This window comes from Bos javanicus, chromosome 23 (genome assembly GCF_032452875.1).
Source record: "Bos javanicus breed banteng chromosome 23, ARS-OSU_banteng_1.0, whole genome shotgun sequence".
In the NCBI taxonomy this organism is placed as follows: domain Eukaryota; kingdom Metazoa; phylum Chordata; class Mammalia; order Artiodactyla; family Bovidae; genus Bos; species Bos javanicus.
Genome location: NC_083890.1, coordinates 31,627,695 through 31,649,337, shown reverse-complemented (window position 1 = coordinate 31,649,337; position 21,643 = coordinate 31,627,695). Strand labels below are relative to the sequence as shown.

Sequence of the window (21,643 nt, the reverse complement as noted above, 5' to 3'; positions counted from 1 at the left end):
GCCAGCCAAGGTAACCAACTTTTCTATTCTCAAGATTTTTGGACTGTTTTGTTTTTTTTTTTTTTTGGTTGTGGTGGTGGCTTGTTGTAAAAGGAAGTCCGTTTCAACTTCCCTTTCAAATAAACAAAAACACATTTGATATATTCATCAGATCACTCTTGGACCTAAAGGAGATAACAGGTTCTTTTCCAAAAATTTCGGGGAAGTTCTTCCCCTCCTCAAAAAAAAAAAAAAAAACTACAGAGATAATACTGTGAAGTATTATTTCCTTTTCCCCAGAATGTTGGGTTAGGGTTAAGATGCCCTGTCCAAAACAATAGACATTAACACATGCTTCTAAATTCAGTCTATTTTTAAAAGAAAAATCGTGCAATCTCATTAATTTTTATTGATTGCATGTCAGAATGATAATATTTGGAGTTAAAACATTAAAATTAATTCCAATTGTTTATTTCTACTTCTTAAAATATGACTACTAGAAAAATTAAACTTACTCATTATGTGATATTATTACCTCTCACATCGTCCTATGGTTATTGATGTAGTAACATCAGTAAAGTGTGATCAATTTGCCAGGGAAGTGGTTCTTTTGAGCAGGCTCCACAGCAGTGTCATATTCCCAAGAATTTCTATTTGATTTTCACTTCAAAAAAATGTGTATTATTCTCTAGAGGCAATTTCTAGTGCGTGAAAATGGAAACTTTCTCACAATATATTTATCTGTTTTTCTTTTTCTCTATCGAAGAGGGCTAAAAAGCTTGTTTCATAAGTAAAAGATCCTGAAATGAAATTTGGCAGAGCTCTCTTCATAGGCTTTATCCTTGTGAAAAGTGTTAGCCTTCATTTTGTTGAACACAGTCTGGGGAATTAACCTTGATCAAGCCTATGTTGTCCAATTGCTGAATGATGTGGGAAACTAAGAGTCTCATGTTTATTTCATCTATGTGGTTTCTGAAGATGGCAGGCACTGGAAGTTTCATAAGAAGAGAAGTAAAGACTGAGTGAACTATGTAAAAAGTTGCATGAAAAATCATTTCACACGAGGTATGACTGAAGCACTATAAATTACTATTTGGACACCAAACAATTCAGATTTTCATTGGATGACAATGCCCCTCTCATATGTGACGAGATTATCAGCGATTTACTTTGCAATCTTCAGATATTTTGGCTTTCATCTTTGAGGTTACCATATGCGAGTTTACAATGAGAGCTCCAGCAGTTACTAGAAACCACTGCTTTTTCTTTTTGTGTGTGTGTATAATCCCCACAACCAGTCTTAATTCTTCCTGGCATCCTAGGATATTTACCACACATGATGGTCAATAAATATTTGTGAATGGATCAGTGAATACCTAATTTCTTTTCTGTACAACTGTGGAAGTCAGTAGAATGGAGCTGTACACTGAAGATGCTGATGGCTGCACGAACTCTTAGAACCAGAAAGCTAAACTCTTTCCTCTTATTGTGTCTCTCCTGCACCCTCTACTGACAAAATTTCAGTGCCACCTGGCACAAGAAAATAGAAGTTTAAAAGGCCCAGATCCCTCTGCAAAAAAAAAAAAAATCTAAAAGGGTGAATTTGGAGCTGACACGTGCATTAGAGAAAAAAAAAAAAAACAGCACTGTTTTTCCTCCTGTATGTCTTCTTCAGTACTCACACAGAACACTTTACTTCAGACACTTCTGGCCAGTAAATATGTGGAAGCTCCTCCCCAGCCAAGCAATTTTGCAACACCGAGTGTCCTATAGTTTAACTCAATGCTGACATTATTTTTCTGGAAATAGCCTCAGATCCCAAAGCTTACAATGAGATTAGTCCCTCGCTCCCATTTCAGAAGCCAAAGGAACATAGTAGGTCCCCGCATTATCCCAACACATAAACAGGTGGCAAATTTCAGTAAATTTTTGGAAACTAAGAGTCAAATAAATATGCTAAATTCAAACACACACACACACAAAGAGACACAGGATGTCTTTGATAGACTAACTAGTAGACTCTATAGGGATGAGAAAAGAAATGATCAACCTGAAGGCCTAGAAACTACCCAAGCTGAAACATAAAGGAAAAAAAATAATAAGAAGCACTTTTAAGAGTTACTGATTAATACATTTGTAATGAGAATCCCAGAAGGTGAGAAGAGAGGAAAGAGCAGAAAAAATATTGGGAGAGTTAATGATCGAGTATTTTTTCCCAAGATAAGGAAATACAGGTATCTCTCACTTTTCTAAAGTTCACTTTGCTGCCACTTCATTTTTAGGAAAGACCTGCTTTAGTACTTGTTTTGCTAGACAGCTTGTTAAAAAACAGAGACACTACTCTGCCCACAAAAGTCCTTATAGTCAAAGCTATGGTTTTGCCAGTAGTCTTGTATGGATGTGAGAGTTGGACCATAAAGAAAGCTGAGTGCAGAAGAATCTATGCTTTTGAATTGTGGTGTTGGAGAAGACTCTTGAGAGTCCCTTGGACTGCAAGGAGATCCAACCAGTCCATCCTAAAGGAAATCAGTCCAGAATATTCATTGGAAGGACTGATGCTGAAGCTGAAGCTCCAATACTTTGGCCATTTGATGAGAAGAGCTGATTCATTAGAAAAGACCCTGATACTGGGGAAAATTGAAGGCGGGAGGAGAAGGGGACAACAGAGGATGAGATGGATGCATGGCCTCATCGACTCAATGGACATGAGTTTGAGCAAGCTCCTTGGAGATGGTTAAGGACAGGGAAGCCTAGTATGCCGCAGTCCATGGGTCGCAAAGAGTCGGACACGACTGAGCGACTGAACAGCAGCAAGTTTTGCAGGGAGCCATTGTAGAGGCTGAGCGCATCAGGAGCAGCAAGGGTGGGGCCGCCAAGCTCCTCCCCCAGGTACTATACTGTGCATCTCAGCTTCGGGCCGCCACAGCTTGGACAGTGTCTGTGAGCATCTGTGCTGTATCTCCACTAACTTTGTACATTCATATGTAAGAAGTGTCCTAAGATAATTGTTTCTTCACTTTATGCCAATTCAGCTTGTGAAATGTTTTATAGGAATGCTCTGCTTTCTGATAGTGGAGGAACCTGTACATCAAACCTCAGCTCCAAGGTCAGAGAATTCCAAGCTATCTAATTCTCTATCTATCTGAAACGGTAGACTTTTCATCAGAAATTAGGTATGCCAGAAGATAATGGAATAGCATTTGAAAGTGATGAGAGGCTACTTTTAAAAAAATCTGTAAACTCAGAATTCTCCACCAAGCAAAAAATATTTCCCAAAGCTGAATAGGAAATAAAAGTCCTTCCTGACAAACAAAAACTGAAGTGCATTTCTATCAGACCTGCAAAACAGGAAATGTTATAAGGTGGTCTCAGGAAGAGAGAATACAAAGCAATGAATATACACAAAAATGGATACAATAGAGGTACATATAAGCAATATTTTCCCCAATTTTAATCACTCTAAAAATGACTGACTGCATTAGACAAAAATAGTAGTGGCATATTGTACAATAATAGCATACATGAAAACAAACTCTGTGGCAGCAATGACACACAATATAGGAAGAAGTATATTACTGCAAGCTTCTTACATTGTAAAGGAAGCAGCAAAGTACAATTTGAAGGTAGATTTTGAATGATTGTAGTTGTATATAGAAAACCGTAGGGAAAACACTATTTAAGACATACAAATGATAAGGCAACACTCTAGATATAATCAAATCATATAAGATTTTCACATATTTCAAAGACACAAAAAAAGAGATAAAAGAAAGGAGAACATAGAAAGAAACTAATAAGACAGTGGATTTTTTAAAAAATACAAGTATATCATTTACATTATATCTAAATTCCCTAAATCCACCAATTATAGACAGAGCCTGTCAGATTGGATAAAAAGAGTTCAGAGTCAACTATATGCTGGACTATTATCCAAGTTTGCACAAGAAACTATCATTTCCAGATAAGATACTTGCTAAAGTAACTGGATCCCTGAGTCAGGAAGATCCCCTACAGAAGGAGTGGCTACTCACGCCAGAACTCTCGACTGGGAAATCCCATAGACAGAGGAGCCTGGCAGGCAACAGTTTCCAGAGTCGCAAAAGAACTGGACATGACTAGGCATCAACAAAACCAATTCTACCGGGAGTGGGGTTCGAACCCACGCAGACAGATGTCTATTGGATCTTAAGTCCAACGCCTTAACCACTCGGCCATCCCGATGGTGAGCACTAGTACCTACAAGTCAAATATTACTGGGTTAAAATTAGTTAGGCTTTCTAAATTCCATATATATGTGTTAATATACTGTATTGGTGTTTTTCTTTCTGACTTACTTCACTCTGTATAATAGGCTCCAGTTTCATCCACATCATTAGAACTGATTCAAACGCTTTCTTTTTAATAGCTAAGTAATATTCTATTGTGTATATGTACCACAGCTTTCTTATCCATTCGTCTGCCGATGGACATCTAGGTTGCTTCCGTATCCTAGCTATTGTAAACGGTGCTGCAATGAACATTGGAGTACATGTGTCTCTTTCAGTTCTGGTTTCCTCGGTGTGTATGGAATTTAGAAAGATGGTAACGATGACCCTATATGTGAGACAGCAAAAGAGACACAGATAAAAAGAACAGATTTTTGGACTCTGTGGGAGAAGGGGAGGGTGGGATGATTTGAGAGAAGAGCATTGAAGCATGTATATTACCGTATGTGAAATAGATTATCAGTATAAGTTCGAAGTATGAAGCAGGGCACTGGGACAACCCTGAAGATGGGATGGGGAGGGAGTTCAGGACGGGGGACACATGTACACCCATGGCTGATTCATGTCAATGTATGGCAAAAACCACTACAATATTGTAAAGTAATTAGCCTTCAATTAAAATAAATAAATAAAATTTAAAAATTGATTAGGCTTCCCTGGTGGCTCAGATGGTAAAGAATCCTCCTGCAATGTAGGAGACCTGGAAATTAATTAGACTTTGTAGTCCCTGGAACATTATGAATAATTTTACACCCTTGAGATTGGAGAGCAAGCTTTAAAGAGAAAAAACAAATCCTTATAATGCTTCTTGGAAAAACTAATGAAATACAGTAAGTCTAGTTAACATCCGTCTTATATACATCTTATATATATATTTTTTCTTGTGATGAAAACTTTTAGGGTCTACTCTCTTAACAACTTCCAAATATTCAATACAGTATTATTGTTAATAACTATACTACCATGGTGTACCTTACATCTCCATAACATTTCTTTTATAACTGGAAATTTGTACCTTCTGACCTCTTTTATTCCTTTAACCCATCCTCCATTCCCCTCTCAATCACCAATCTGTTCTCTGTGTCTATGAACTCAATTTTGATTTATTTTGTTTTTTGGATTCCAAATGTAAATAAAACATTCGGGATTTGTCTTTTCCTGTCTCACTTATTTCATGTAGTATAATTCCCTCAAGGCTTAAATCAATGAAAGGTCCTCAATAATAAAATCAGTATTTTTATTATACATTGAGATTGAAGTCACTCAGTCGTGTCCAACTGTTTGCAACCCCATGGACTGTAGCCTACCAGGCTCCTCCGTCCATGGAATACTGGAATGGGTTGCCATTTCCTTCTCCAGAAGATCTTCCCAACCCAGGGATCGAACCCGGGTCTCCCACATTGTAGGCAGATGCTTTACCATCTGAGCCACCAGAAAGTCCACTATTTTTCATTACTTGGATAGTTAAACAAACAAATAATGTTTGCTTTATGCCAAAACAAAATGTTGAGAACACATACTAATCACAAACTTAGGAAAAGACTGTTCTGTAGCAATGGTAACAAGTAGGCACCAGACCTGAATTTAAACCAATTGATCTATCCATGATAATTGTTTTGTGAACATTTGCACAACCAATCACTGTCAACTCCTGCTTTCTGAAATGAGCCAGCCAGGATGCACTTACTTCAGTAAACATCCCTTTGAGTGCCAACCAAACAACAAGAGTCTCTCCAGAAGAACCATGCTTCCACAGAATATGTCAACCCACTGACCCTCTGAAAGTCTACCCTAAGTCCCCTCTCAGAAAATATCAGTCATCAGCTCTTTCAAAGGGATAGTGCCTTACCAGCACTGCTCCCTCCTTAAATGAACATAGGCTTTGGATTTCAAGCAGTGAATGGTGAAAATGCCCCTTTGCCAAATTTGAAATGCTGAAATTTCATTTTTTGCTGGGACTGTGTTTGCTGGGGGCAGGGGTGGAGGAGAAGGAAGGTAGTGTCACTGCTGAAGAACAAATGAAGTCAACATTCATTCCCAAGTTGATGTCTGTGAAGTTATCTCCAATTTGTTAGGTGACTGCAGCAAAATTAATCAGTTCAGTTCAGTTCAGTTCAGTCGCTCAGTCATGTCCAACTCTTCTCGACCCCATGAATTGCAGCACACCAGGCCTCCCTGTCCATCACCAACTCCCAGAGTTCACTCAAACTCACGTCCATCGAGTCGGTGATGCCATCCAGCCATCTCATCCTCTGTCGTCCCCTTTTCCTCCTGCCCCCAATCCCTCCCAGCATCAGAGTCTTTTCCAATGAGTCAACTCTTTGCATGAGGTGGCCAAAGTACTGGAGTTTCAGCTTTAGCATCATTCCTTCCAAAGAAATCCCAGGGCTGATCTCCTTTAGAATGGACTGGTTGGATCTCCTTGCAGTCCATGGGACTCCCAAGAGTCTTCTCCAACACCACAGTTCAAAAGCATCAATTCTTTGGCACTCAGCTTTCTTTACAGTCCAACTCTCACATCCATACATGGCCACTGGAAAAACCATAGCCTTGACTAGACAGACCTTTGTTGGCAAAGTAATGTCTCTGCTTTTGAATATGCTATCTAGGTTGGTCATAACTTTCCTTCCAAGGAGTAAGCGTCTTTTAATTTCATGGCTGCAGTCACCATCTGCAGTGATTTTGGAGCCCCCCAAAATAAAGTCTGACACTGTTTCCACTGTTTCCCCATCTATTTCCCATAAAGTGATGGGACCAGATGCCATGATCTTAGTTTTCTTAATATTGAGCTTTAAGTCAACTTTTTCACTCTCCCTTTTCACTTTCATCAAGAGGCTTTTTAGTTCCTCTTCACTTTCTGCCATAAGGGTGGTGCCATCTGCATATCTAAGGTTATTGATACTTCTCCTGGCAATCTTGATTCCAGCTCGTGCTTCTTCCAGCCCAGGGTTTCCCATGATGTACTCTGCATATAAGTTAAATAAGCAGGGTGACAATATACAGCCTTGGCGTACTCCTTTTCCTATTTGGAATCAGTCTGTTGTTCCATGTCCAGTTCTAACTGTTGCTTCCTGACCTGCATATAGGTTTCTCAAGAGGCAGGTCAGGTGCTCTGGTATTCCCATCTCTTTCAGAATTGTTCACAGTTTATTGTGATCCACACAGTCAAAGGCTTTGGCATAGTCAATAAAGCAGAAATAGATGTTTTTCTGGAACTCTCTTGCTTTTTGCATGATCCAGTGGATGTTGGCAATTTGATCTCTGGTTCCTCTGCCTTTTCTAAAACCAGCTTGAACATCTGAAAGTTCATGGTTCACGTATTGCTGAAGCCTGGCTTGGAGAATTTTGAGCATTACTTTACTAGCGTGTGAAATGAGTACAATTGTGCAGTAGTTTGAGCATTCTTTGGCATTGCCTTTCTTTGGGATTGGAATGAAAACTGACCTTTTCCAGTCCTGTGGCCACTGCTGAGTTTTCCAAATTTGCTGGCATATTGAGTGCAGCACTTTCACAGCATCATCTTTCAGGATTTGAAATATTCAGTTAGTAAATAACAAAAGCCTTGCAGTGGCCCATATGAGGACTGAACCTACATCCTTGGTGTTATTACCACCATGCTCTAACCAACTAAGCTGCGTAGTCAGCTGGCAAAGAAACCTTTTCATACAAAAGTAATACAAAGATTCAGATTCTGGTACCTGCTTTAAAATAGTACATCAACAAATTGGACAAGATAGAAAGAAATAAATTCCCAGAAACATACAATCTACTGGGTCTGAATACTGATGAAACAGAAAATCTGAACAGCCCTATTACTAGCAAGAAGTTGAATCAGTAATCAAAAACCTCCCAACAAACAAATGTCGAGGACCAGTAGCTTCACTAATAAATTCTACCAAACATTCAAAAAATTAAGACCAATCCTTCTCAGATTCATCCAAAAAATCAGAGAGGGGGAAATTCTTCTAAACACATTTTACAAGACAAGCATTGCCCTGATACCTAACAAGGAAAAGGATGTTACCTCACATACTGAGGAATGGAATGCTGATTTACACATGACTTTGCATGAACTTTATGTTAACTAGAACAGCCTATCTTGTGGCCGATCAAAAATATCTGGTATACTTTGCTTTAATCATTAAAGAAGAGTGCATTGTCCAGAAGTAAAATATGTCTGCTTTGAAAATAGAGGTAAAGCTAAGTGATTTCTGTGATAGTCCAAGTCAGAGATGCTGGTGGCTAAAAGAAGATGATAGCACTGGAGGTGGAAAGAAGTTGCCAGATTGTAGATAAACTTTTAGAGTAGAACCCCATCAACATTGGTTGATGGATTTTTCATTCACTTAACAAACATTTATTGATTGCCCACTGTGTACACTCTTGTAAGAACCAGGCACTGAGCAATGGACAAAGGATATGAAAAATCCATGGCCCTATGGAGCTTACTATTCTCATCTGGGAGACAGATGATGAACTATATAAATAAAATATTTATACTTCTGATAATGATACATTGCTATGAAGAAGAGTAAAGAATAAAGGAGATTTAGTGGTTTGACCTTTCCTCCCCCCCCCCCCCCCATTTGGCTGCTGCTGCTGCTGCTAAGTCGCTTCAGTCGTGTCCAACTCTGTGCGACCCCATAGACGGCAGCCCACCAGGCCCCGCCATCCCTGGGATTCTCCAGGCAAGAACACTGGAGTGGGTTGCCATTTCCTTCTCCAATGCATGAAAGTGAAAAGTGAAAGTGAAGTCGCTCAGTCGTGTCTGACCCTCAGCGACCCCATAGACTGCAGCCTTCCAGGCTCCTCCATCCATGGGATTTTCCAGGCAAGAGTACTGGAGTGGGGTGCCATTGCCTTCTCTGCCCATTTGGACCCTTTTATTAATACCTTCTTAACATTTTAAAATATTCCAACTCATGAACACAGGATAACTTTCCATTTACTTAGATCTTCTTTAATTTCAATGTTCTGTTGTTTTCAGGGTACATTCAGCTTTGGATTAGGGCAGTGCTTTGAACCAAAGACATGAGTAGGAAGAGGCAGAGAATGGTGGTTAACACCATGTAGAAACAGCCTTTAAAAGGTGACAAAACCTCCTCAGGGTCACTGAACTAGAAAGCGGCAGGTCGAGGATGCTTCCCCAGTGCCTTCTGTGGACTTCTGAGCTCGAAGCTGTCCTGCCTCCCTGCTCTGGCCTCTGTGGATGTAGATGCTTCAACCAAGTGCCTCCCACTTGTTTGTTTTTCTGTCTCTTGTTGGTCAAGATGCTCCAGAGGAGGATTTTTTAAACTGCTTCCTCGTTATTGCCAAAGATGGCTGTTTCATCCTCAACTCTTTTTTCTTATGAGGACCCTACTGTTACCCTGGGCTCCCTGCCCGATTCCTGGTCCTGTTTGCCAGAAAATTACTACAAGCAACTTCGTAGGCATACAGCGTCCTCTGCTCCTACCCAGGCGCATTGGATCAGAGTCTCTGGAGTAGGGCCAGAAATATGCATGTGTAACAGGCTCCCTAGGTAACTGTGATGTTCTTTGGGGCTGGCGAGCTCAGGTTTGACAATTTTTAAAGAGATGACCACGGAAGACCCTTTCTGGACTCTGAATAGCGATCTGACTGAGGTGAGGGAGGAAGCCATGAAGATTTATGGAGAAATAGGAATAGATAGAGTTGAGAGGAGCAGGGGCAAGCATTCTGAGGTAGGAGTAATATTCTGCTGCTGCAGAAATATTCAAAGTGCTATAAGGGATCTAAGGAAAGTGGTGAGATTGTGGATCAGAGGGTGGGGATGAGATTGATAGGGAGCAGGAAAAAAGGGGAGACTGGAAAATAGACATGCCAAGACTGAAAGAGAGAGAGAGATGAAAGACAGAGAGAGACGAAAGAGAGAGACTGAAGTAGAGAGAAGATGGAAAGAGAATTGTGGAACAAAGAGACAAACAGACTGAATATTGGGGCAAATGAGGGGGACTGAAAGTATGCTGGAGGGTGGGGTGGGGGAAAGAGGGGCTCCTGAGGTAGAAAGAGATGGCCCCTGAAGGAGAGGGGAGAGTGAGGCACAGGCATGGAGACTGAGGGCCAGAGGGAAGGGAGATCAAGGGACAAGAGAGGAGAAAATCAAGAGCAGAGAGAGAATTGGATATCCAGGGGCCACAGCCACAGGGCTCTATATACAGACTCTGGCGTCCCTGCCTTGCTTGAATGGTTCCAACAGAAGCTTGACCTGTTCCAGGACAGGAGTCTGCAAACATACCTGAGCTCCTGATCAAAGACTATAAATTGAAAGGCCAGCCCTTCGGACAATAGAGGAAGTCTTGAGTGAGTGGTGGGAACATAGCCCCTAGAGCCCTCCCACAAAGGACTGGACAGCATGGACATCGGGCCTGTACCATGGCTGGGCCCTCTGCTCCTGGTTTCCCTCTGGGCGTCCTCAGCTCCAGGTAGGAGGATCCTGAGAGTCAGGCCGGGCCCCCTTGGGGAGCCCCGGCCTGACTCTTTCCCCTCCACGTCCCACAGCTTCCCTCCTTCGGCGCCTTGGTGAGCACATCCTGAGGTTTCAGGAGAGCTCAGCCTTGGGCTTGGGGCTGGGCCCAGATTCTGTGACCCTCCCAAAAGAGGGGTGGTTGGAGCAGCCACTGGACCCCTTCAATGCCTCTGACAGACGCTCCTTCCTGCAGGTAAGGCCAGGAGAGCGGAGATCCACTGCCCACCCTACTCCCTTCTCAGTCCCCCTACTCCACCTCTCAGTCTCTGCTTTCTATTCCTATCTCTACACCTCTGTCACCTCGTCCTCTCCCCATCAGTCTTACCTGATATCTGCTGTCAGTATCCCTATGGCCCTTTAGTCTAGCCCCTCTGTGTCTTAGATTTGCCCTCTATCCCCCAGTCTCCCCTTCCTTTCTTTAGCCTCCCACTTTTTTTGGTCCTTGGGTCCTATCCTTCAGTCTTTCCTTTTCCCTGTCATTCACTCTCACTCCCTCATTGCCCCTCACTACCACCCCCCTTCTCCCTGTCCTTCAGATTAATCACCAAATGCACCACCAAGTCTCAATATGGAGCAAAAATCTGGACCAGCTTTGGAACCAGACCTGGCTCACAATAGGCACTTGAAGATATGTATTGAATGAATGAACAGATTTACCACTTTTATACCTACTCTTTTACACTTGCTCTCCCCACAGTCTCCAAAGGTCATCTCACACAGGCCTTATTTCTAAATCCACCTGCATTCATTAATTATTCTACAATAATTATCTCAATATAGAGCAAGTGCCTACCACTTCCTAGCCACTATTCTTGACCCTGGGATTATCAAAGTGAAAGAGCTGAAAAAAATATCTGCCCTTGCAGATATTACATTCTAGATGAGGAGACAAACAGGAGAGAAATGAACATGTAAATAAACAAGTCAATGTCAGATAAAAAAGATCCATTAGGGAAAGAGACCAGAATGAACAGGGAATAAAGAGTAGGTCAGAACTCTCACGATTCCATTTCTTCCTCCCCATCCCACCTCTTAGCGGTACTGGGTAAATGACCAACATTGGACCAGCCAGGATGGACCTGTATTCCTGCATCTGGGGGGTGAAGGCAGCCTTGGACCTGGTTCAGTGATGAGAGGTAAGAAGCAAGCATGAGGAAAGACAGGGGGAAGCTGGTGGAGGCGAGGAAGGGGAGTTGTATACTGTGAAGTGCTGTAAAGCCTGAGGTTTGCAAGAGTTGACACCCACCTCACACATATCCCCTTTGGACTCTTCACAGGGCACCCTGCAAATCTGGCCCCAATCTGGGGGGCCCTGGTGATAAGTCTGGAACATAGATTTTATGGCCTGAGTATACCTGCTGAGGGGCTGGACACGGCCCAGCTCCGCTTCTTGTCCAGCCGCCATGCGTGAGTGGGGGTAGGGGATGTTTGGGGTCATGGGACTGAGGATGACTATATTTTGGCTTCTCTACATCTTTGTCTCTTCTTCCATTGCCCAAAGTTGACCTCTGAGTCCCTGGTCCCATGTTTTCTTCTCCGTCTTTCAGTGTTTTATTCTTTCTTTTTCTGTCTCTCCATCTCTCTCCCTCCCTATCCTTTATTTCTCCACCTCTTCCACTGTATTCTTATCTTTTGTTATCACACTATGACCTGCTGGTCCAGAATACCAGAATCCCTTATGTGGATGACACAGCTTCCTTTCTGTCCTTGATCCCATCAGTCTATTCTCCAGATGAAGAGCCAGAGTGATCATTAGACCACAATCCAGATCACCTCTCTCCTGGCTCAAATCCCTCACATGTCTCTCATCGCACTCAGAGCAAAGACAAAACCTTTGAAACATCTCCTCCACCAGCCTCTGGATCTGCTTTGGAAGCTCCTATGCTGGCTTTGGAGGCTCCCCAGTTAGCTCTCTGGCCTCTCTCTCCCTCTTACTGGGCTCCAGGTACACTGAAGTCCTTGCTGTTCTCCAGACTTGCAGGCACATCGCTTCCTTGAGCCTTTGAACTCTGCCTTCTTCAAAGAGTGGGCTTCCCCCAGATATTTGTCTAGCTCCCTCTCTCACTTCCTTCAGTGCACCCTACACCTATACCAAATCCCTTCTCTTTCTTTCCTCCCTCACCTACTTTATTGTCCCCCCCAGGACTTATCTCTCCCTTTTCTGCTTTCTATCTCTGTATCTGTCTGTAATCAGTCTGACTTTCTCTGCCTCACTCTTGTCTCCATCTTTTTGTGTCCCCATCTGTATCACACTGCCTGTATATTCCTGTCTCTTAATCTTTTCACAAGCTAAACTAGTTTCCAACTGCAGTAGGATGACACTAACTACAAACTGTTTCAGAAAGGTTAGGGAGAGGAGAAAGCATTTGGGATTTAAAAAAAAAAAAAAGATGCTAGGGTATTCCCTGGTGATTAGGTGATTAGGGCTTCACGATTCCACTGAAGGGGTCATGGGTTCGATCACTGCTAATTGGGGAACTAAAATCCCAGAAGCCTTGTGGTACTGCCAAAGGGAAAGAAAAAAAGGAAGGATGTTAGATATATTCCAATATCTGTCTCTTTTTCTAATCGTGTTTCCCTCTCCGCCAATACCTCCTAACCTATCCAGCCTAGGCCCCTTCCTCTTCCTGAGTAGCTCTCTTTGATAGTCTCCAATCCCTCCTATAATTTAGATTTTCACCTAAACTGTCTTGAAGATTTTTCTTCTCCCACCTAGTCTGGAAGTGAAGAGTAGAAGCTTTCCAAATGAGTCTCCCCTGATCTAGGCACTTGTGAGGAAATGAGTGTGTAGGTATGGGGAATCCTCAGAAATACCTCATGAGAAAAAAACCCTAGCTTCTGGCCAGGCTCTCTCCATTCTTGTCTCTGGATCCCTGCCTGTAAGTCGGGGAATCTTCAGGGATTCCTACCCATGGGAACCGACTCAGCCTCTCCTCTGACCCTAGGCTGGCGGATGCGGCCTCTGCCCGCCTCACACTCTCCCGCCTCTTCAACGTCTCCTCGACCAGCCCCTGGATCTGCTTCGGAGGTTCCTATGCTGGCTCCCTGGCTGCCTGGGCCCGGCTAAAGGTCCTGGGACCCCTCTGGGTGGACTGGGGGCAAGGAACTTGGACTGCGAGGTCCATAACTCAGATAATAGGAAAACCTCCTTCCAGACCCTCCTCCCTCCATCCCCCATCCCAATCTGCCTTCGTAAGAGTTCAGTGTGTAGAAGATCACACAACGAGTGAGTGACACAGGGGCGGGCAGATATGGGATCCCAGTCCTTCAGCCCCCAGGCTGATAACTTGTTCTCCCTCAGTTTCCCCATCTCTTTTTTGCCTCCATCGCCTCTTCCGCTCCGGTGCGGGCCATACTGGATTTCTCCAAGTATAATGACGTAAGGATGGCGGGCGGTGGGCCCGGGGGGAGGAAGGCCTCGGTGGTGCGAATCACCTGATATTCTTCCGTGACCGGACTTTAGGTGGTGTCTAGAAGCCTAATGAACACTGCGATTGGCGGATCCCTGGAGGTATGAGTTGGGGCCCAGTCGGAGGGGGATAGGGAAAGAGAAAAGGCCTTGAGGATGGGGGCCAGAGAAAACGGCTGAAGCTTGCAAGGTGTTGGGGTCTCAGAGACTTGGGAGCCCCGAGAGGTGGGTGAATTTGGGAAGGCGAGAGCTGAAGATGGGTCTGGGTACCAAGAAGGGAGAACCCTACAGGGGCGGGGCTGATACGGGGGCGGGGTCTGAGGACGGACGACCCTATCAGGAGGCTGTATTTGTGTGGGCGGGGCCTGGGGTGGGACGGCCCGGAGGAGGAGCCGGAAGAGGGCGGGGCCTCGAGCAAAAGCGAGTTTCAACTGCCCCCTGTATGAATCTGAATGTGGAAAAGTGGGGAGCCCAGGGAGGATGAGGGTCACGGAAAGGGAAAGGCCGAACCCCGGGCCCAAGTCTTCACCAACGCTGCCTTTCGCTCTCCGCAGTGCCGGGCGGCGGCGTCCGCAGCCTTTGCGGAGGTGGAGCGGCGGCTGCGCGCGAGCAGAGGGGCTTGGGCAACGCTGAGCGTGGAGCTGGGAGCGTGCGGGTCTCTGGAGCGCGCTGAGGACCAGGCCGAGCTTCTGGGGGCGCTGCAGGCACTCGTGGGAGGTGCGGTGCAGTACGATGGGCAAGCTGGAGCGCCCCTGAGTGTGCGACAGCTCTGCAGACTCCTCCTCGGTGATCGGGGCAACTGCAAGGGCAACTGCAGCGGCTCTGCACCCTACCGCGGGCTTCGTCGGGCAGTGCAGGTGAGAACCCTAAGCACCGCCAAGAATGAGCAGAGCGAGGATTCCTGCTCCACCTCCGCTGTGTGAACTTGGGCAAGAGTAAACCCTTCTGCACCTTAGTTTCCTCGTGTGTAAAATGGGCATTACATCTCAAAAGGACCTCGGAGGTGAAATGAGGTAGGAGCAGTATGCCCTAGGGAACAGGGAGCCCGGAGCACAGTAGGCAGATGTTAGCGACTGTGCTTAATATTTTGCCTACATTGTTCTGTCCTCTTTCTGGGGCCTGCAAGAGAATCTGGCACACAGCAAACTCTCAAATAGTATTTGTAGAATGAAGGAAAAACAATAGTCCAGGGGACACAGTTGTCCTCGGGACACAGTTCTCCTAGAGAGCGGGGCTCCTAGCCTCAGACTCCCTCGCACTCCAGCCTCTACAATCCAGCTATCACTTTTCCATCGATGTCTGCACCAAATGCTGTGCGGTGTGTTTCACATATATTATCTCATTGAATTCTTAAAATAGTTCTAGCAAGTAAACACTACTATTGTCCCCACACACAACTGAGGAAACTGAGATCTAAGATATTCTCACTTGCCCAAGATCAACTTTACAGATGAGAAGTTCCTAGTCATCTAGCACCTTAATTTCTCACCCATAGGGACCTAGGTCCCCAGCACCTCTGACCAGTGACCCCAGGAAAACGCAGAAACTCACTCTTCTGACTTCTGACTTTGACCCATAGGGACCAATGGCTCCACGCCCTGCCCTGGCTTGATGGCCCGGGGGTGGGGGGGTGGGAGGGGTGGGGGGTGCCCAGGGCTGCAGGGGCAAGGAACGTATGTCTGCATATATGTATGTGTATTGTCCTTTAGGTTGTCACACACAGCCTGGGTCAGAGGTGTTTAAGCATTCCTCGAGCAGAGACAGTGGCACAGCTGAGGGTCACAGAACTCCAAGTGTCCAGCGTGGGTGACCGGCAGTGGTTGTACCAAACTTGTACCGAGTTTGGCTACTGTGAGTGACTGGCCAAACTCTCACCTCCCAAACATACGGTCTCTGCTGTGCCCAGACAAGCCATCTCAAGGTGGTCCAGGCTCATTATGCTCCTTCTGAGACACCCCCAACCTCACTCCAGACATTTTTCTATCAAGCTCTGATCATTCTAGGCCATCAGTGTCTTGGGCTGAGTGCATCTCTGAGACGACCGTGAACTCACTGAAGGGAGGGTCTGGAACTGTCTCAGTCATCACTGGGGAGAGCTCTGAACATGATTATTAAAGAGGTAGGGGGCTGGCTATATACTCCACATTGATGAATCCCTCTCTCCACAGACGTCACCTGTGAGGTCCCCGGGTGCCCTTTCTCCCAGCTCCCAGCTCTGCCCTCCGAGCTTGAGCTATGTGAACAGGTGTTTGGGCTTTCAACCTCATCTGTAGCTCAGGCTGTGGCCCAGACCAACTCCTATTATGGTGGCCAGACCCCAGGAGCCACCCAAGTGCTGTTTATTAATGGTGAGTGTGCCATCAGAACTTGACTCCTTAGTGTCTGCCTGGCTGTGGCTCAACACACCATCCTTTCCTTTCTTTCCAGGGGATACAGACCCCTGGCATGTGCTAAGTGTAACACAGCCTTTGGGATCTTCCGAGCCAGCCCTTCTCATCCCTAGTGCTTCTCATTGCTTGGACATGGCACCTGAGAGACCCTCAGATTCCCCGAGCCTCCGCCTTGCGCGACAGGTAAGAGAGAAAAAGCTCTCAGTGATTTGCATTATCATTTGCATGCTAATTTGCATGTTCCTGCTCTCTACTAGCCCTGGAGTCTGAACTTTCCAAATTCTCCCCACCTCTCTACAGAAAGTCTCCCAGCAGCTGCAGACCTGGCTTGGGCTGGCAAAGAAGAGCCAAGTTAGGGGTGCTGTCTGAATCCTACACCCTCACCAACTCCAGAAGGGCCACCTCACTCCTGGATGTATCCGTTTATTCCACAAGAAAAAGCAGCTTGTTCTGACAGAGGAAATTCCCAGGAATTCACAATTGGCAACTGTCCTGCATAAAACCATCCTATGTCTGCAAAATCCTCACTCCTGACTAAAAGTGCTTTGTTACAAAGAGTTATATAAATTAAGTGATTATTCTCAATGTTCTGTCATTTTTGTTCAGTCACAAAGTCGTGTCCTACTCTTTGGGACCCTGTGGACTGTAGCCTGCCAGGCTCCTCTGTCCATGGAATTCTCCAGACAAGAATACTGGAGTGGGTTGCCATTCCCATCTCCACAACTCAATGAGAATATTATTTTAAATGTCAAATGTCAAATAAACACGGCTCTTTACGCTCATCTCCTCCCCCTGCAAATCAGCTTCAGGCTCAAATTTTGTTCAAGTACTGGGCGGGTGCCTTGCTGCCTGTCTGTCTCTGGACTTCAGACCCTGACCTGTCTCTGCTTCTCACTGTTGCTCTCACTGGACCCTCCTCCCTCAGTCTCCAAACTCTCTCTGTCTGTAATTGTCTCTCAATCTGCTCCTGTTTCTCTGAATATCTTCATTTCTGTCTCTCTCTGTGTCTTAGTCTGGTTCTCTTTCTTGCTCTTCGTCTCTGTCTCGGCCCTTGTTGCTCATTCAGTATCTTTCTACTTTCCTCCCCTCTTGCTTGCTCTGTCCTTACTTATCTCCATTGCTCTATTTCTGTCTCTCATTTTTGGTCTCTGCATCCCTTTAGTCACTTTCTTTCTCACTCTCTCTCGGCCCCTATTCCTCTCTCTTCAGACTTTCCCTGTCCTTTGCTATCTTCTCAATCTTGCTTTCTCCGTGAGGCTCAGTTTCTGTCTCTTAGGCTCTTCCTCATTGCCTCTACTGCTCTTCTTGTCACTTCACCCTTGTCTTTCTCTGTCTGTCTTTTAGTTTTCCTTCTTTTTCACTCACCAATCTTTCCCCATAATCAAATGTCACGCTTGGGCAAGTCCAGCTTCCAATCCAAGGGGTTTAGGGTTCTGATCAAGCCTTCCTGCTGAGGACACCTAATCTCTGAGAGATTAGACCCAGTCTCACGGGGGCCTACTTGGCCTGCCTTGGCACGGCCAACAATACCATGTTCACAGGTTGGTTCAACCCTCACCAGGACCAGGAGTTAGCCAGTCAAGGGGCCTGAGTGCCTCTGGGAAGCTGGGAAGTGGAGGGAAAGTAAAGACGAGTGGGATGAGGGGAGGGATGGGCAGGAGTGTGGAAACAGAGGCATAAAGCCCATTCTGTGAGGGGTCGTTCCCTGCCTTTCTTGACTCCAAACCCTGAGGAGTAACACTGTTCTCTCTCCTGAGGATCAGTCCTAGCGCAGAACACAGGTGCTACTGCTGCTGCTAAGTCACTTCAGTTGTGTCCGACTCTGTGCGACCCCATAGACGGCAGCCCACCAGGCTCCCCCGTCCCTGGGATTCTCCAGGCAAGAGCCCTGGAGTGGGTTGCCATTTCCTTCTCCAATGCATGAAAGTGAAAAGTGAAAGTGAAGTCGCTCAGTCGTGTCCGACTCACAGGTGCTACCCTGTAACAAACGCTGCTCTTGAACCACAGCCCCTCATGTTGAGGTCTAGCCTCAGTGATTCCCATCATCATTTAACAGTGTGCACCATGGTCTGACAGTCATGGGTGCTCGATTCCTGCCGAGAGATGAAAGAATGAGGTCTACCCTCCAATCTTCACTTCCTCTTGATTTTCCTCCTACTTTGCTGGATACTTATTTGCAAGCTTCTCCATTTATTACTTAATGGCTTTGGGGTTTGTCCTGGGCTACCTCGTCTCCTCAAGTATTCTCAGAGCCTCCCTATCAATGTGGCTGTGGTGCCAGGCCTACCTCTAAGGCAGGTTTGCCACAGTTTTGATTACCTCAGTCCTCAGGAAATAGAGTTCATTCACGCCAAATACTAAGAATTCCTCTTTGTTTCCCCCTAATTCCACGATGGGGGAGAGGAAGAATGCGATTTCTTCTTTCTTTGAGTATTAGTTTGTGGTCGTTTGGGTTCACTGTATTCCTTTTCCAGCTCCCGGAAAAGCCGTATTGATACCTTTTCTTTTAATAGCATAAACACGATCTCACACTCCCATGTCTGGCCGGTTAGCTCAGTTGGTTAGAGCGTGGTGCTAATAACGCCAAGGTCGCGGGTTCGATCCCCGTACGGGCCAGGCTGTGTGAAGACTACCGTTTTTCACACTTACACACAGAAGGTGACGGTTCATCCATTTTAGGTTCACCGCTTACATCCCAGTTCATGTCTGGGACACGGAACTCTCGGGGAGAACTGTCACTGGAATCGTACATCTTTCCTCATGTTTGACTCGCATCCGCAGGACGAAAGGATAGCAGTCAGCGACCCAGCAAGCCATAGAGCATCGCTTTGGCGCATTTTGATCCACAGGGTAACTGATTCCAGCAAAGAAACTGACCTTACTGGATTATTTTCCTCCTAAAATAGACTATGAAACCATCTACACTTTCTACATTTCCACACTTGAGTCTTAACTAGATCAGCAAAAGATGAAACAAGGTTTTTCAAATGCTATGTGAAAAAACTCTATTGATACAAACACAGCAGGAAGGAAGCAGTTTTGTCAGCTGTCTCTTTATGAGCTGGAGCCATCAATGGCCAAACCTGAAACACTTTGAACAACAAATAATATAGTTTGAGATAATGATGCAAACTAAGTATAAAATATGTATTCATGAGTCCGTACTGTTATAAATCAGTGATTAAATAAGTAAATCAATGAATACAGGAGAAGGGATGTATTTTTCTTACTGATGCATTCCAACTAAGGTTGGAACTATTCTCCACCAACCCACCAGGAGATGGAGATTTAACCTCTCCCTTCTGGAATATGGGCCATCCTGACCGACTAGCTTCTAAATATCCAGGAAGAAGTAGGAAAACATAGGAAGAAACTTCACCAGGGAGAAAAACAGCAAACACTCCCTTAAAAGTGATCAAGGTTGGCATCACTAATGGTAAGCTATCCTCCTATCAAGTCACATCTGATAGGAAGTGATGGGACAAGTACTTCATCTCTGTGGTCTCGTCCAGAAACCTGTAGCCCAGGCCTTCGTGTGAAAACTATCAGACAAACCTAGACTGGAAGATAGTCATAAAAATACCGGATAAAAATAATTCATCCGCACCAAGAAATAATCACAGACCAGAGGAGGCTGAATGCAATGTGGGATCCCGTGGGTGGGGGGGGGAAGACATTAGTGTAAGAACAGATGTGACACACACAAATACATGAGTTTAGTTATTATTAAAGTAGCAGTGTTGGTTTCTTGGCTTTAATAAAGGTACCGTGGTAACCCAAGAAGCTAATTAAAGGAAACTCTGAAATGGGTACAAAGAAACTCTATTGTTTTTGCAACTTTTCTAAATATACTCCAAAATAAAAATTTGTGTTTCAAAATTCGCATAGGAAATGTGTCTGTTTCCCACCACTTAAATCAGAGTTGAGACAAATGCCTGGTGGGCAGTAGGTCCATGACAGGCAGTTCTTAAAAGCTGAAGGAATGTGATTGATGTCTTCTTTGGTGAAGGACATGCAGAAATATTTACATGGTGACCTGTGCAAGATGGTACATGCTGCAGATTATTCTCCCAGAGTCCCATTCCCACACTGAAATGCAAACCAGACCAATGACATTCGTCTTCAGCCTGTAAAAGACATCTGAAATGGAGCTATACGGTGTATATTGAACTTGAAGTTCGGTGAGTTTCTCTCACAAAGTTTCAAATAACACCTGAAATGTTTTCTTTCCTAGCTTGGCCAGAAAATATTTCCATTTGTGTCAATAAACATCTTAACCACTGCTCTTTGTGACATCTTGCCCATTATAAAGGGCAAGACCGTCTTGCCCTGTGTTCCCATGACACAATCCAAGATTTTCAGACAGAACAATGGCCAGTTCACTGTTCTTCCGTGGGGTCGTCACAGAGATCATACTTTGCCCAGGCAATATTACTCACCCCTTCTTTTTTGAACTGGGAGACCAAAGGTTACTTTAATGTTAGGTGGGTTTGTTTTCTTGTGTGTGTGTGTGTGTGTGTGTGTGTGTGTGTGTGTGTTATTCTTATTTGTGTGCTTTGATTTTTAAGCCTTTGATGTGCTTAACAGCAGGTGGTTCCTAACTTAACTTAGTTTTCCCATTAATTCACAAAATACTTGATAAAGTGCAATCACATTGGGCAGAAAAATTGTAATCCTATAGCAGTATGTGATTGCAATGAAGGAGTTCTTCAAATAGAAATAAATGGAAAATGTGACCTACCTTTACAGAAGTACTCGAGAAGCTACAGTTGTTGGGAAAAAAAAAAAAACAAACAAACCACAAAACAAAAGTCTGTTATTGCAAAAGATACTGGCAGCTTCCTGACACTATTCACTAGCACCTGTGGAAGCAGTATTGTTTATGCGGCCTAGATATAGAACACTTGTAGCAGTCTTATAGATTGAGGCTAGAAATAATCTACACTACCTGCCAGCACTCTTCAAAGAATTTGAGTAAATAAAAATAATAAATAGAGGTTTTACATTTTCTCAAAGTCACGAGTATAATGACAGATTTGGAACAAAGAATCAGTGGAGTCTGACATCCGAGTTTGAGCTCTAAAGCATCATCGCATACTGCCTCATGCTCAGA

General features: G+C 44.6%; 1 protein-coding gene and 2 non-coding genes across 3 annotated transcripts; 2 read left to right on the top strand and 1 right to left on the bottom strand.

Moving 5' to 3' along the window:
• Positions 1–4,117: 4,117 nt before the first annotated feature.
• TRNAL-UAA (transfer RNA leucine (anticodon UAA)) lies at positions 4,118–4,200 on the bottom strand. The gene has a single exon. It is a non-coding gene; the product is annotated as a tRNA-Leu (tRNA).
• A 6,016-nt stretch (positions 4,201–10,216) lies between these two features.
• PRSS16 (serine protease 16) lies at positions 10,217–17,115 on the top strand. Its single transcript, XM_061399286.1, has 12 exons — positions 10,217–10,687; positions 10,764–10,924; positions 11,768–11,867; positions 12,009–12,138; positions 13,677–13,800; positions 14,033–14,110; positions 14,195–14,242; positions 14,695–14,997; positions 15,850–15,991; positions 16,309–16,488; positions 16,568–16,713; positions 16,831–17,115. The coding sequence occupies exons 1-12, from the start codon at positions 10,618–10,620 to the stop codon at positions 16,897–16,899; spliced, it is 1,551 nt and encodes a 516-aa protein (XP_061255270.1). The 5' UTR covers positions 10,217–10,617; the 3' UTR covers positions 16,900–17,115.
• A 1,957-nt stretch (positions 17,116–19,072) lies between these two features.
• On the top strand, positions 19,073–19,146 carry TRNAI-AAU (transfer RNA isoleucine (anticodon AAU)). The gene has a single exon. It is a non-coding gene; the product is annotated as a tRNA-Ile (tRNA).
• The last annotated feature ends 2,497 nt before the right edge of the window (positions 19,147–21,643 follow it).

Excerpts from the sequence above, each read along its gene's own strand:
- PRSS16 (XM_061399286.1), top strand. The coding sequence starts at position 10,618 with ATGGACATCGGGCCTGTACCATGGCTGGGCCCTCTGCTCCTGGTTTCC. Across the intron at positions 13,801-14,032 it reads CTGCCTGGGCCCGGCTAAAG|TTTCCCCATCTCTTTTTTGC; the intron begins GTCCTGGGACCC and ends GTTCTCCCTCAG. Across the intron at positions 15,992-16,308 it reads TTGTACCGAGTTTGGCTACT|ACGTCACCTGTGAGGTCCCC; the intron begins GTGAGTGACTGG and ends CTCTCTCCACAG.